This window comes from Neofelis nebulosa, chromosome 7, assembly GCF_028018385.1.
Source record: "Neofelis nebulosa isolate mNeoNeb1 chromosome 7, mNeoNeb1.pri, whole genome shotgun sequence".
Lineage (NCBI taxonomy): Eukaryota > Metazoa > Chordata > Mammalia > Carnivora > Felidae > Neofelis > Neofelis nebulosa.
This window is the reverse complement of record NC_080788.1, coordinates 69,244,750-69,261,376: the sequence shown is the minus strand read 5'-3', so window position 1 is coordinate 69,261,376 and position 16,627 is coordinate 69,244,750. Positions and strand designations below refer to the sequence as shown.

The window sequence follows — 16,627 nt, the reverse complement described above, 5'->3', positions numbered from 1 at the left end:
GAAGCTGTCCCAAGAGGCAGCCATGCAGCTAGGAAACAGAGCGGCAATTTTTCCACGTCCTTCGTTGCCAAGTTCCCAGCATATGATCAGAGTGTTGGAAACTACCTTGCTCTGATGGTTGGTGGTGATTTTGTCTGCCCTTCTTGTTTTAGGCAAATTGGGTCTGTGATAGAAACCTGACTGACAGAGACCTTTCAGATGTTTTGCCCTTTGGGGGAATGTGGTTCCTTGGGGACCTTTGATAAATCGCTTTGCCTAACAAGGCAGGTTGTGTGTTACCTTGTATCATGCCAGGTTTCACTTAGTTGGTTGGATCACTGAAGCAGAGCGGGGTGCCCTTCGGCCATCAGGATTCCTAAGGAAACCAGGAAGTCAGAGCTGCTGAGCAGAAGCCTGGGGTTGGCACAGAGTGTGTGGAGGGTAATCATTCCTGCTGGGGCTGGGGCTGTTTACTCTGCCCGCCTAAGGCTGGTGGCCACTGGGTGTGGTGGGCGTGCTTGCCTAAGTACCTGTTTGTAGAACAGTGAGACACCGGGGCAGAGCTAAAACAGCAGTAATCTGAAACCAGTTGTGTTGGTTCCCCACCCCCCGACCCCACCAGCTAAAATCTGCATTCCAGATGAAACCTGCAGGGAAGCGGAAGAAAGCATTAAAAAAAAAAAAAGACAGCTTTGAGAGCTGTAAATCAACTGCTTTTGAGAGAGTTCTTGGCAGTTTGAGATCATCTGTTTCCCTACTCTTATTTCTTTGCTCTGGGCTTTGTAAGTGGCTGTTGATCTGTGTGTGCTGCTAGGTTTTTTGGCCTGGATGGTGCACAGGCTTCTGACCAAAATTTAAAGGGCAAAAAGGAAACGTTTCATCATTTTTCTGCTGATTCACTTTTGAATTTCTTGGGCTGATGCGGGGGGGCCGGGGTGGGGGTCGGGTTGAGGGCTGTCAGGATCTGCTGGCCAGCTCAGCACATTCGGGAGCCTCCCTTGCTCACCAATGAGGAAGTTGAAAGCTATCGGGAGAACTGCAGGCAGGCACTGGGGCGGAGCTCGCAGTGAAGTCCTGGGCCGGGATGACCGGGGGCAGACTGACTTTCCCTACGACAAAACCCCTTTTGTCCACGGGAATAAATACGGAAGTCCCAGCGGAGCAGCCTCCCCAGTCCGTGTATAGTAAGGTGCGCAGCCGATGCTGCTTCTGGGCATTAAGCTCTTCGGACTTCTTACAGCTGGCCCTGGGCGCACCATCCTGGCTCACACCGGAAGGAGGACACAGCCAGTGACCTGAAAGAGACCAAGTGTGCTTGCTCTGGGGCGGAGTCAGGCTGCCGGGTCCTGTTGCTCTCTCTGTCCTGGAAGCTCAGAGCCCATGGTGTGGATAAACTGAGACAGTAGGGAAAGTGACAAAAGCCAGAACTTGCACCGGGGGCATTGCAGAGACATGGAGGGCGTCGGAGACTCTCTGAATGGCAATGATGAGGTCTCAGAGCCAGAAAAACCTGAAGCCAGACTTGAAGTGGCTCAGTCGATCCTGAGCAAGTTCTCCATGAAGACTCTGTTTGGGTTTACAAGTAAGCTCGAATCTGTGAAGCCTGAAGAGGAAGACGCAGTCCTGAAGGCGTTCCACAGTTTGGTCCTGGATCCAATGCCTCAGCTGGATGATCCCAGCCATGGCTCCCATCCACAGGAGGCAGCGGCCCAGGTTCTACCTGACCTGGGAAATGATGGCAAGACTGCAGGGGCGGAGACAGAGTCCGAGGGAAATCAGAGCATCATAGCAGACGCAGGGATTTCTCTCCTGGGTCAAGAGCCTCTTCCGCTCAGTACTCTGAGCGTGAACAGAGACGATGTCATTTTGGTTCGTGGGACTCTTGTGAACACCACCAGTGATTCTGACTCTGATGATGGTGGCCAGCAGCCAGAAGAGGGAAGCAACACCAGTCGCCCACAGTCTCCCAGTGTTGTAGCTGAGCCATCTCAGGAGCCCAAAGAAAAGCCACGTGATTGTGGGGAAAATAGTATCACTGGGGAAAGGGATGATGCAGAGTGCTGTGCAGAAGGTCCTCAGAGGACTCCATCCGAGACAAATAGCAAACCCGAACCTGGTGATGGTGGTCTTCAGACAGAGCACAGCCCCGTCCAAGGGCAAGTTGGAGAAGAAAGTTACCAAGATCCACCCGCAGTAACAGACCAGACCTTGATTGTTGGTGTTACCGAGAATGCTGCGTCAAAAAAAGAAGTCCCTGGGGAGAAGGCATTCCAGCTTCCAGCCTTTTTTAGTGGACTTCGTGTGTTGAAGAAAGGGGCTACTGGCGAGGGAGGGAAGACCATCACGGAAATTAAACCAAAGGATGGAGACCTGGCCTTGCTCAAATTGACGCAACCTGTTCAGAAGTCCTTAGCGCAGGCAGGGCCGCAGACCGTGAAGACTGGGGAGAAGACAGCTGACCCGAAGGCCACTCCCACTCTCCTGGAGCAGCTCTCTCAGCTGTTCATCCTTGACATGCCCAAAGCAGAAGTGAGGGCAGGAGACCCTGAACAGCCCAGAAAGGAAGAGATGGGCTGCGGTGCTGCCCGGGAGAGCCAGAGCGGCCCCAGCGGAGCCCAAACTCAGGGTGGAGAGGTCAAGCCAAAGCCTCCAGAGACCGCCCTCGAGGCCTTTAAAGCCATATTCGTTCGTCCCCCCAAAAAGGGGACCACAGCTGACACCTCGGAGTTGGAAGCTCTCAAGCGCAAGATGAAGCATGAGAAGGAGTCCCTGAGAGCTGTGTTTGAGCGATCCAGGTCAAGGCCAGGGGATGGCCCCTCTGATTCCAAAAGCGTATGTAGAATTGGGTTTTGTGTTTTGTCCTAAGATGCAGTGAAACCTGTAGTTTTCAGGTTTCCTGTCAAAAGCGAGTCCCAACTACCTATTGTTAGTCTCTTCTAGGTGAAGAGGATTAAGATCAAATCATCCTTGTGAGGGGTAAGGAGTGAAACTGGCGTTTTCTGTCTTCCTTATATTTTTCTGGAGTGTCATAAAAGGGCTATACATAAAGATGTGTGGGTAGGAAAGGGAAACTGTCACTCTGAGCTTAAGCATTAATAGATGTTCTTATAAAAACTAGGCAGCAGGAGGCTGTGATGCAGGAGGGAGAAACAGCCCGGATTTCCTCACCACCTAATTATACCTCTGCAAAAACTATATTTTAACTTTGAAAGTCTGCCATTTGGCGACATAGGTGTTTGTGTTAGGATTAAAATGTCCCCGTGTTGGTTACAAGGCACCCTCATCACTAGGTTTAGATTGAGACCCGGTTTTAATTCTAACTCTGCCATTTCTTGGCCGGGTGACCTTGGTCCCCTCTGAACCTCCATCCCCTTGTCCGCGTAATGAACGGAATAGACTTCACCTTACAGGGCAGTTGTGAAGATTAAGTCAAGTTAGTACTCGGTAAGCACCTAATTAGTGAAGGCTGCTACTATTAAGAAAATTAATTCAGGTAATTCATGAAGACTAGCAGACACCTGTCTAACAGATCCCAAAGGTTCACGAGAACCGTGAGTAGAATTTTAGTGTCAACTCAGCATACAGTTATCCCCTCTTATATACTTGATCAGTAAAGATGTTAAAAATTTTAAAATCTTTGGAAACATTCTTAGGCTGTAGTTAAGAACTAAACGCGATATAGCATTCTCCTAGTTGTAAAACTCAACCCCTATAAAAATGGCTTGAGTATGAAGGCCATCTCATTTATTGAAAGAAAAGGAAAGGAAAACAAATTGAAATCAGCAATGTGTTGTGCTTAGAGAGGTGTATCTTGACCTACAGCTGAGTTGTTTGGGATTTCTCTATTAACATTCCTATAAATGTACCTGATTATAGTACATTTATATCTATGTCTTCAGTTCAAAGTTTGTGATTTCTTTTTAAATAGTTGTATGATAAACATCATCTATTATCATCTATTATTTGTTGTATCACACATGGTCTTGAGTGTGTGTGTGTGTGTGTGTGTGTGTGTGCGTGTGTGTGTGTCCCCCCCCCCCCCCACAGCCCCCCAATTGATCACTTTACCTTTCTGGAAAAGGGTCATTCTGGAGTGAGAAGTTTCAATTACAGTGAATGAGTGCAATGTGCAACAGGCCATTAAAAGTGATTTTAGGGTTAGAGTTAGCATGTTTTCAGGGATTAATTGGCATTGGCCAGATTTCATTTAACTTTTTCTTTCCCCACTTTTCCACAGCCTGACCACAGCCCCACTGAGCAGGACGATAGGACTCCCGGCAGACTCCAAGCTGTCTGGCCACCCCCAAAGACAAAAGACACAGAAGAAAAAGTGGGATTGAAGTACACCGAAGCAGGTAATGGGAAAAGAAGCCAGGTACCCAGAAATGAATCCTTTGCTGCAGTGGCTTTTAGTGCTACTTCAGTACTCCCAGAATTTGAGTTTTTGTTTCGCTGTTAAATGTAAGATTGAAGCCTTTTCTTTTGGGTTGTGCTGTTAAAGGGAACCTTTGCACAGTTATCATTAATGAATCTCTCAGAGATGAAAGGTGAATGCAGTGGAATGAATGACGGGGGGCCAGGTGTGTAAAGTAGGAGAACCTTTGGGGAGCTAACCGAGCAGGTAGATTACACATTCCTCAGGAAGCAGGTGGTATTCTTCATACTGTTGTGAGCTGGCGGGGTTGCTGGAAGAGGCAGAGTATGATTCTCCAGAGCTGCAAACCGATTTGTTGTTTGTCTTTGAGAATGCTTTTGAGCTACAGGAACCTTGTGTGGAGTGAATGTACAGAGGCTGTATCAGTTACTCTTTCACTTTTGTTACACAAAGCTTTATTTAATGCATGGCCAATTTTAAAGCAATCTAACTCTCTGGAAACCTTCCCAGGAGCTTTGCTTGAATATGTTAAAATGGAATGGGCATTTAGATATTTTTACTCGAACTGGAAGGTTCACAGGGGGGAAAAAAAAAAGTAGAGGATGGCGTATCTTGATTGAATATATGTGTTTATGTATCTTGGATGAAAGCTCTTTGTTTTCGTCCTGATATTGGAAGATTATTCAGGTTCATATTTTGCTGGTTGTCTTCGGATATGTGTGTACATGAAGATCAGTCTGTTACGGAAAAAGGCTTTGCTTCCTATTCACTGATAAACATGAATGGATCAAATTTGGGGTGGTTTAGTAATATGTGGGTTTTCTGCAGTATCTTAAATTACTTTAGTGATTGAGAATACAGATATATTTTAAGTTGGCAGATGAATCTTCACTTCTACAATCTGATGGCTTTTAGCCTCCACTTACACAATTGCAAACTTGTGGCTCTCGCAAGGCATCAACTACTTCATAGCATTTTTTTTTTCCTGTAGTGCTTGACTTACAGAATGAAAAGTGTCATAGCCTCAGCGAAAAAAATATATACAGCTGTTCCAGTCTTCTTGCCTGCAGTTGATTTTTTTCCAGAATTGGAGTGTTGGTGGTTGCAATAATTGAACCACCTACCAAGTTCTTTCTCATGATCTGGCACAGTTTGAACAATTAAAAGTGCTAATGTTTGCTTTCATGGAAAACCAGAACACTGAGAGTTCTGATTGCTAGTTCATATTGGTGATCCAAGTGTTGTTCCTGTCGGTGTGTTGGGGCAGTCTTCTGTATAATGACGGGCATTTGCTGAGTAGAGAAGTAACTAAATGTCATACATGGCTTTCTAATCCACTTCAAGTCCTATTTGGGGGCATTTATACCTCTACAGAGATTCCTTAGTCCATTTCCGGAAAGTCAGAGGAACACTGTAGTTGACCTCCTCAGTGGCTTTCCCAGTCTTGGCTTGTCATGAAATGTATTCTCACAGCTTCCTGAGGTCTTGGATGAGATGGGGGTGGGAAGTACCCATAATAGTGGGGCTCCTGGATGAGCTGTGACAGCACAGTGACCCAGAGGGCTGGGTATTGTCCGAAGAAGACCTCCCAAGTCCCCAGCCGGTTCCCACAGGTGGCAGCACTTTCTTCCCATGCTGCCAGGTCTGGTGCTGCACTTTCTTAGAGGCTTCTAGGTGCTCCTTACTCTCCTGATGTCCTTTCGGTGGGTGTCAAAGAAGATAAAGTGCCTGCAGTTACCTATTTTTTACCCCATTACTTGATCTTAGTGTAGGGTTGCCTTGTCATTGATTGCTAATTTTGAGGAAGCTATAGCATTTTCCTTGTGATTTTCTTAAACTGTTGTTGAGAAAACTGGAGCCTTGTAAGCATTTGGTGTATTGTTTAAAGCATTTTATGTTGTTGCCATTGGTTTCCCTGCCTTGAGGGAAACCTACAAAATTTGCCACTCTGCAGAGACACAGAAACCGTGAGATTAGATTCAGGGTATTTAAGGTGTTTGAAGTCTTATGCTTTTATGTCTTCAGTGCTCTTTATTTATCCTTAGGTGTATAAGACTCTAGCATTCCTATTTCAAGTGTGTTGTTGGAATTCTGTGCTGTGAACATTTAAGCCTGGTCCTTGGCAGAGCTGGGAAAGAAATGGTGTTTTTCATCATGAGTCCTACACTGTCCTTGTGCCGCCCTCAGACCCTTCAGACTTGCTACTGCTTGGATTTTCCTTTATACAGAGTTTATCATTCAGTGATTTCCCCCTGCCCCCCCACCAAGGTCTTAAGAGATCACCTAATTACCATAAGTTCACCTTTTGTTCAAGGATAAAAGGAAAGCTGGTATCAGAGAATCTGTCCCTTTAAACTATGGCTTCTGGAGCTCTCTAGTCCTAGGAGGGTAGTTGGAGCCCACTGCTAAGAGGCTCTCTGCCACTCCCAGAGCCATCAGCATCATTTATAGTTAGTGACACTGCAACTACCTTCCTTGGCAGCTAAAGCCCATCGGAGCCTCCAGAGCCATCCTGGTAACACTGTGCCCACCATCGGGGGCTCTTCCACTGCCAGTGTTTGAGCTCTTGGAACTTCGGTGATGTGCCAGCTAAGAGAATCACCAGCACCCATCAGAGCCATCCTGCAGGAGACTTGCTGCAGGTGCTGGAGTTGACCTCTTCTGCTCAGTGAGCAGCCCCAGTGTTAACTCATTGGGCCTGAATTGCTCTACTCAAATAAGAGCACATTGCTTTCTGCCATCTCCTGTACTGTGCCCTCTTACCTCATTGTCTATGCAGTCCTGCTTTGTGTTTGGGATGCCTCACACCTATTGGGAGTGGAAAGAGCATTTCCCTCCCTATTCCTGGGAATTGGGATTGGGACAGTCTGACTGACAGACCCCATGTTCTTCTCAGAATGGTCTTTTCTTCTTTGGGTATAGGAGTTTGCTGTTGAAACAAGCTTTGTGGGATGATCTTGGTTTTGTGTTTTGTTTTTGTTATTTTTGAGGAATCTCTTTCAGCGGGCTCCTCATAGCCTTAGGAGGTTAATCAACTCACATTGATTCTGTGCCACTTGACTGTGCTGCAAGACCAGAAACATCTGGATGCGGTAAACTTGATTAGCTTTTGAAGCTTGAGGCAAAGTAAGACTCAATCACAGCAAAGTGAAAAGGTGTGTTGTGAAACCTAAAAGTGTATACCTTTATATGTAACGTGGCGAAAGCAATTTGTTTCTATGAGAAATAGACAACCAGTGCTCTCTGCTATTTCTCTTCTAACATGCTGTTTGGTACATGCTGAAGTTATATAAGGGTAAGTAACTTGTCCAGTTTTTTGTTTTTTTTTTAAATATTTTTATGTTTGTTTATTTTGAGAGAGAGAGAGAGAGAGAGAGACAGAGAGACAGAAAACACAAGCGGGGGATGGACAGAGAGAAGGAGAAACAGAATCCCAAGCAGGCTCTGTACCATCAGCCCAGAGCCCAATGTGGGACTTGAACCCACAAATTGTGAGATCATGACCCGAGCTGAGATCGAGTTGGACACTTAACCAACTGAGCCACCCAGACGCCCCCATAACTTGCCCAAAGTCTTAAATAAAACCTGGAAAAAAAAAAAAAAAGAAGAAAAAAAAGAAACAAAACCTGGAAAACACAAGGATCTTGGTACTGTGAATGGTTGAATCATAGAGTTAACATAGGGTTAAATGTTTTTTTTTCTCAAATATGAAAAAAATGTTCTAAATCATGTTAGGTCACTTTTATTTTCTTTTTGTTTTGTGAAGTTTCTTTGGTTTTTTTTGTTTTTGGGCAATTACATATATTGCTGTATTAACTAGGGTTCTGTCAAGAATCAGGTGACCAATTCGAGGCACCTGGGTGGCTCAGTCGGTTAAGCGTCCAATTGTTTTGTCTCAGGTCATAATCTGGCGGCTTCGTGGGTTCAAGCCTTGCATTGGGCTCTGCATTGACAGTGTGGCGCCTGCTTGGGATTCTCTCTCTCTCTCTCTCTCTCTCTCTCTCTCTCTCTCTGCCCCTTCTCAGCTTGTGCTATCTCTCTAAAAAACAAAAACTCAAAAAAAAAAAAAAATCCTCTCTCTCTTTCTCTCTCTTTCTCTCTCTTTCTCTCTCTTTCTCTCTCTTTCTCTCTCTTTCTCTCTCTTTCTCTCTCTTTCTCTCTCTTTCTCTCTCTTTCTCTCTCTTTCTCTCTCTTTCTCTGTCCCTCCCTGGCTTGTGCTATCTCTCTAAAAAAACAAATAAATAAAAACAAACAAATAAAACATTAGGTGACCAACTCAAACTGGATGATTTGATCCAGAGTTTGTTAGAAAGTCTTCACAAAGGTGTGGGCAGTGTTTAAAAAGGCACGAAGAGCTGGAGCAGTGTCTGGCACCACTAACAGTGAGAAGCTTTTAAAGCCTTAGACTTGAAGGGGCAAAGGGTAAGAGGAGCCACTGGGGAAATCCAGAACTTCAGAGGGAGGCTGAGTGGCAATGTGGCGAGAGCTACCCAACAGGAGCTGTGGCCCTCAGTAGAGGGATGCAGCCAATCTATGGTGACTTGACAGGGAAGGATCTGGGAGATAAATAGCTGGACTTTGTTCTTGGTCTTGTTTCCTACCATCACTCCCAATGGCCAAAGACAAGTCAGAGGACTGGGAGCCATTTTACACCATTCCTTTAGGACAATGAGGCCCAGAGTAGGGCACCAAAGGGGGATGTGTGGATTTGAAGTAGCAAAGACAAGTTACCCAGCGAAGTTATACTCCTGGCAGGCTCCAGGTTAGAGAAGTTTGTAAATCTCCTCAGTCAGCATGGAGAATTGGCATACATTTATCTCCGTTACACTTGACCACACAGGGTTCTAATACAATGGCATGAAGAAATAGTCCTGGATTTTTTTTTTTTTTGGTTTGGTTTTTTTTGTTTTGCTTTGTTTTTAATACTGTGGGAAGATTAGGTATTCTGCTTTAATTAGTTCATACAAAATATAATGGCCATCATTCAGAGCCTTGTTCTGTAAATACCTTCTTTGCCTTAGTGTGGAGACTTTGTTTACTGATCTTGGAAAATCTTCTCTAAGTGTTAAATGTTTCCCTGTATTACAAAATAAAATAATACATTTTGGAAATAACCAGAAATATCACAAAGCAAAAAAAAAAAAAAAGTCTCTAATTCTGTTTCCTAGAGAAACCATTGCCAATGTTTTGAATTCTGATGGGCCTATGTGAATTGAATACTTAAACTTTTTGATCATCTTGTATAGTCTGCTTTCACACTTGAAAATGTGTGCCTGCATTTTTTTTATTGACTGCATTTTAACAATGATTATATTTATAGAGATAGGGTTTTTCAAGGTATTTTGAGTTACATAAAAATGGAAATAACAGTTGTGTAAATATTTTTGTTTGTAAACATTTAATTAGGATACATTCCTTGTGGTATAATTGTTAAATGTAAGAGTATATGCCTTAATGTCTTCAATGTATATTAATTGCCAAGCTAGTTTCTTATATTTCATATGAAAACAGTACTTCTGAAACACTGAAAACAAGTTTCTGTCTTTATCATTTGCTTTTAATTTTACTTGTGTCTGGTGTGAAGGCATTTTAAGTATTTGTGTATCATTCAAATCTATTTTCATTTTATTGTATAACTTTTCTTTTTTGGTTGAAGACCTCTCTTTGGGGCACCTGGGTGACTCAGTTGAGCATCCGACTGTTAATCTCAGCTCAGGTGTTGATCTCAGGGTTGTCAATTCAAGCCCTATGCAGGGCTTTGTGTTGGGCATGAAGTCTAGTTAAACAACAAAAAACCTCTCCGTACTCAGATCATAAATATTTTCAAATTTTTTAAGTGATATTTTCCCTAACTTTTCCTTTCTTCTTTCTTTCTATTTTACCTCAAAAATTCGTTTTGGTGCATAGCTTAAGGCAGAGATCTAAGACAACTTTTTCCCCCTTAAATTGCTAATTTTATAGTAGGCTCCTGTAGTGACTGTATGCAAAATTTGGGACTGTTTGGAGCTTTCTGTTGTCCTTATGTTTGTATTTTATATGGGTATCTTAATTATTTCAGCATTAAACTACATCTCAGGCTCTGTTTTCAAGTTTTTATGGAATTTTTTTTCAATATTAAAAAAAATCTTTTGGCTTGCTTATTCTTGCAGAAAATCTCAGTTTACCTTCGTTTCAAAAGGATCCATTTGGGATTTTTGCTGGTAATTGCACTGATGTATGAATTAATATGAAGGTACAAATGAGAATTGAGATCTTGAAAATGCTTAGGATTTTTATTCAGGAACATATCTTAAGCTGTTGAAATTTTCTTTCTTGACTCAGTAAAAAAACCATTGCCTGAATTTTTTCTGAATATATTCCGAGGCATGTATTTAACAAAACAAAACAAAACAAACAAAAAAACCCATGACATGAATTTGTGTCTTGTGATTCGTTTTTCCTAAAAGTCAAATGCATTCCTAAGAATCTACTGGCTTAAGTCACACCAGCTCTGAGGCCAGGACTAGACTGAATGAAGGCCACATTTTGGACTGACTGATGCCTGATATCAGGGGAACCTTACCTCTGTTTTACTCTGGTTAGTGATTCTAAATATTCTGAGCCTCCTTCAAAAATCTAATGAAGGTAGAAAGCTATGGAAAAAGACACTGCAGTGAATTTTGCATATATTTCAGCCTCTCCTGCCCCTCCCCCACAACCATCCCTGGACTTGCCCCCCACTTCCTTGTCCCCTTTGATACAGGTGCTCAGGCCAGAGCTGGCCTTCCTTTCCTGCTCCTCTCCTACTTTATGTTATGAAGGATGGCCTGAAATATATAATTACTTATCAAGAAACTTAAAAAACCTATTATGGTGTGTGCCTCAGCATCCCAAGAAGAAATTAAGTTAATGTTTGTGAGTTTTACATAAAAATGGCATTGTAGGTTAAAGTCCCCGCCAGTTTCCCAAGTAGTACCTTTTTTTTTTTTTTTTTTTTTTTTTTTTTTTTTTTACCCACGGAAGGAGAAAATACAAAGAAAAGCCCTCGTGTTTTGTGAAACAAAATGAACTCTGCTTTCTTGGTTTCTCTTCCAGTGTGCATCTGGACGAGCTCTTTTCTCCATTGGCTGCAGCTCAGACCTGGGGTGGGGGTGATGGCCTATGGATGGCCCTGCAGAGAGTGAGCACCATGGCTTTTGTAGAAAAGAGGACCTAGCACAGCGTCATGGTTCCTGCGAGTGAGCAAGCTGTCAGTGTGGGTGGCATTTCTGGGGGCTTAAACCACTCAGAACCTCAAAACAGCTCAGGAACATCCCTCTATAGAGTATGTTGGTTCAGATAGGGAAATAACCCATTCCTCAACAAAGCTCCGCCCAACTTCTGGTTTGTTTCTAATTTGGGTTCCCTTGGTTATAAAGGATAGAGCTGTTAGCTACCCTTCCTGGTGAGTCAGATATCCGTGCCTCACCAGCAAGGGAGAGCTATAAATATCTTTGAATATTTTATTGGCCTACTGTACTTTAAAAAACTTCTCCATTCATAGCTTACAAGCTGCATTAGCTATGAGTAGATTTTCCTTTAGTGTCCTGTATCTAGATACATCATCCCAAGTATCTTCTTTCACAGTCTAGGCAATAGATTTGTTCGTTATGTATTTTATAGGCCTTTGTCACGTGTCACCATCACTTGCATGGAGTTGTGGTGATAGCCCAGAAATTGGAAGCTGTACAGACTAAAAAGCAGGAAAGTCTTGCATTTTGTGGCTGTAGAAATAGGGTGTCCTGGGAAACGAGAGGTGAACCTAATGTATATTAGGCTTCCACTTGCTACATAGTTTGGTGCCGTAGAGAGGGAAATGGACTCTTTCAATACAAATAAGAGCTAAAGTTTGATGTGAAGCAGAGGGAATCCCAAAATGTGGACCAGCAACTTGGCAATCTCCTATTGTGTGCCAGGAAATATTAGTAAAGGTCTGGTTCAGGGGAGTAGAGACAAGAGATTACAATATAGAACCTGAAATTTTAGAATATTAAAAACTCAGAGCTGCAAACATTTTAGAAATCATTTAGTTCATCATACTCCTTTTACGTATGAGAGCCAAAGAGGTTATGACTTCCTGAAAGATACACATAATTAACAAAAGCTGGAATTACAATGGGAAGAGAGGAATGGCTGCTTCCAGTCAGGGAGGGGATGGAGAGTGATGGATTTTTTTTTTTTTTTTCCTGCCAATATACTGACATTTAAAGATCCAGAAAGGAAAACACATGGGGACCAGGAGCATTTAGAATTATTCTGGTTTTTTAAAAAAAAAACAAAAACAATGGGACCTGAGTGAGTCAGTCTGAATAATAAAGGAAATCCTAGGAGTACCATATCAGCTCATAGCCACAAAAATTAAGGTCATTTGATGTTGCCTTTTTGACTCCCAGACATTTAAAAAGGGGAGTTTTAATGGTATTTTTAGTGGTATCGAAGGCTCACTGAAGCAATTAAAGCAAAAAATGCTTCTTAAAAACAATGCTCTGGTTTGCGGAATCTTGCAAAGTTCAGGTAGAGCTCGTTTTGGGGCCAGTTTGTGTATACATGTACTTGATCGTAAGAGATACTTGAACACTTTTATGTTAATGGTTGTATATTCAGTAGTTTTATTGTGTCCTGGAGAAAATAAACTGAGCTCTCAAATCTACTTTGAAGCTTCTTTGGGAAGACAAGAATGAAGTTTGTACCATATCTTATGCCACACCTTTACAAATCCCTCCTGCCGATATTTTTCTTCTTCCTTAAAAACTTATCCAGGGGCACCTGGGTGGCTCAGTCAGTAAAGCGTCCGGCTCTTGATTTCGGCTCAGGTCATAACCTCAGAGTTCATGAGATCCTGACCCGCACTGGATCCCTGCCTGGTGCAAAGCCTGCTTAAGATTCTCTCTCTCCCTCTCCCTCTGCCCCTCCCCTGTTCTCATGCAAATGTGCACATACGTGTTACATAAATAAATGTTAAAAACCCACCTATCCAGGTGGCCCCATTTTTCTTCTCTTTCTCAAATCTCCATCTGTTTGCAGCTTGCTGAGCGTTCTTTGTCTGGCTTCTCCACCAAGCAGCCACTCTACATCCTGCCTCAGCATCTTCCCCTGTGGCCCCTCTTGTTTCCTTCCTCTTGTCCCCCTTTAGTGGGCTCATAGCCATCAACCACTTCCATGAAGACAGAGCTCTCACTCCTTCATAGAAAGCAGCTACAAAACTGTAAAAATTTTCCTCCTCTGCAGAACAAATTATTGTTTTCCTGAGAAGTAACTAACCACAAGGTTTCAGTGTCTAAACTCTGGAGCATTTCCCTCCAGATAAAGGGAGACTGTGGATAAGAGAGTAAGAACATACAATGAGGAAAGAAGATGGTCTCGAGACAGAACCAGAAATCTTGTGGACACACCTAAGTTAGGAATAAACCTTTGATGCAGGTTTCATGAGTTTGTGCAAGGTGTGGACTTGAGTGTGAAGCTTGGCTCTGTTCTGTAGTAGTTGTGACCAGAGTTGATACCTCGGTTATAAAAGGGAGGACAGGGGCACCTGGGTGGCTCAGTTGGTTGAGCGTCTGACTTCAGCTCAGGTCATGATCTTGCGGTCCGTGAGTTCAAGCCCCGCGTCAGGCTCTGTGCAGACAGCTCAGAGCCTGGAGCCTATTTTGGATTCTGTGTCTCCCTCTCTGTCTGCCCCTCCCCTGCTCATGCTCTGTCTCTCTCTCTGTCTCAGAAATAAATAAACGTTAAAATTTTTTAAAAAATAAAAAAAAAAGGAGGACAATGATAATAATTGTAAATAACTATAGTAAAGATAAGCTGAGATCATTGTGATGCCACTGAATTATATTGACTTTTTTAAAGCCAATTTTTATTGAAGTGTAACATATATATGGAAAAGTCAAATTTTAAGTGTATAGCTCTGAGCTGTAACAAAGAGAACATGCAAATCAGAAGCCCCCAACTTGCCCACTTCAGTAACCACAATTCACTTTTCTTCAGAAGAAACCACGATCCTGCTTTCTAACACTATAGATATGTTTCACCAGCTTCTGACCTTCATATAAACCGACTCGTTTGTGTCTGGCTTCTTTCCTTCAACATTACACTTTGGAGAACCAGACATGTTGTGTGTACCTGTAATTCAGTTATTTTCATTGCCCTATAGTATTTCGTTATATAAATATATCATAATTTATTCTAATGATGATGGACACTGGTGTTGTCGCCAGGTTTGGGCTGTTAGGAATATGTTGCTGTAAACTTCCACATACATGTCCTTTGGTGCACATAGGAACAATTTCTCTTGGGCGTATACTCAGTAGAACTGTTGGTCACAGGGTATGTCTGTATTTAATGTCAGTAGATGATACCAAGTTTTCCAAAGTGATGGTAACACAGTTTTTTTTTCTTGTACAAATGCAGCCATGGAACAAACCCAAATGTCTGTCATCAGGTGAAAGAGTAAACAAATTGTAGTATGTACAATAAGTAATAGGATACTTCTGGGGCTCCTGGGTGGCTCAGTCGGTTAAGCCTCTGACTTCAGCTGAGGGCATGATTTGTGGCCCATGAGTTTGAGCCCCACATCAGGCTGTGTGCTGACGGAGCCTGGAGCCTGCTTCAGATTCTGTGTCTCCCTCTCTCTCTGCCCCTCCCCTGCTCATGCTCTGTCTCTCTCTCTCTCTCCCCCTCTCTCAAAACTAAACTTTAAGAAAAAAATTAAAAAAATAAAGTAATAGGATACTTCTCAGCAATAACCACTGATACACAGCATGGATTAATCTTTTATGCTGAGCAAAAGTAGCCTGATAGGACATCATACTGTACATTTCCATTTGTCAGGTTTTCTAGAATTAGCAAAAGTAATCAGTCAAAAAAACCACATCAGGGGTTGTCTATGGCTGGAGTGGAGGAGTTGACTGCACAGCAGTGTGCAGGAACATTTTGGCGGGACATCTGATTGTAAGGTTGAACCCTGGGATTCATTTGTCAAAATTAATCAGACTGTACACTTAAAGTTGAGCATTATATCATACCTCAATGAAATTAATTTAAAAAATATTCTTTAACCAAATACTATCCTTAATCATTTCCAAAGCTATATTTACATATAGGCTTACTTACTGACTAACCATGGATCCTGTTCTACAATTACTTTATTTTATTCTCAGTAATTTTCCTTTTTGATTAGATTTTTCACTTTTAAAGCTTTCTAATGTTACTTTCTTTTTGTTTTCATGATGGTGACAATTTATACTCCAACCACAAGTACATCACAGGTCTGAGTGTTCCATATCTTTGCCAACATTTGGTGGTGTTGGTCTTTCTAATTTGAGCCATTCTGGTTTTTTGGTTTTGAAAATTTTTTTTTAATCTTTATTTATGAGAGAGAGGGGGACAGAGTGTGACTGGGGGAAGAACAGAGAGAGAGGGAGACACAGAATTTGAAGCAGGCTCCAGACCCCGAGCCATCAGCACAGAGCCTGATGTGGGGCTCAAACTCATGAGCTACGAGATTATGACCTGAGCCAAAGTCGGACACTCAACCGACTGAGCCACCCAGGTGCCTCATGAACCATTCGGGTTTTAATTTGTGTTTCCTGATCAAGCATTCTTTGATATGCCTTTTGGCCATTGGATGGATATTCAAGTTCACTGTTCATGTCACTTGTCGGACTTTAATAGGTTGTCTTTTATTGTGTTGTGAAGAAGTACTTTCTATCTGCTGCATATGAGCCCTTTGGTTACTTGTTTTGAAAGTGTTTTCTTCTGCTCTGTGGGTTATCTTTCCTCTCTCTCTCTTTATTTTTTAAGTGTATTTATTTATTTTGAGGGAGAGAGAGAGAATCCCAAGCAGGCTCCATGCTGTCACCACGGAGTCTGACTTGAGGTGAAACCAGGAGTTGGACGCTTAACTGACTGACACCCAGGCATCCCTATCTTTCCTCTCAATAGGGCTTTTTGATGAACAGAAATTCTCAGTTTTAGTACAATCTTGTCCTTATGGTTAGGGCATTTTGAGTATTCTTAAAGTAAACTTTCCCTGACTCCGTCATGAAAATATTCTTTAAAAAAATTTTTTTTAATGTTTATTTTTTTTTTGAGAGAGACAGAGCATCAGCAGGGGATGGGCAGAGAGAGAGAGGGACACAGAAGCTGAAGCAGGCTCCAGGCTTTGAGCTGTTATCACAAAGTCCGACGTGAGGCTTGAACTCATGAGCTGTGAGATCATGACCTGAGCTGAAGTTGGATGCTTAACCAACTGAGCCACCC

At 42.6% G+C, this 16,627-nt stretch overlaps 1 protein-coding gene across 6 annotated transcripts in view; it reads left to right on the top strand.

Annotated features, from left to right (window-relative positions):
* Positions 1–16,627, top strand: part of FMN1 (formin 1) — a 433,957-nt gene that overhangs the window by 136,494 nt on the left and 280,836 nt on the right. For 4 of the 6 annotated variants that reach the window (XM_058738286.1, XM_058738287.1, XM_058738289.1 and 1 more), the window contains one exon: positions 4,217–4,334. The exons of 1 other annotated variant lie outside the window; for it this stretch is intronic. In XM_058738286.1, coding sequence (XP_058594269.1) covers positions 4,217–4,334 — 118 coding nt within the window. Of the gene's footprint in view, positions 1–1,035; positions 2,812–4,216; positions 4,335–16,627 lie in introns of those variants that run through there. One more of the 6 variants, XM_058738291.1, reaches the window with a different exon arrangement.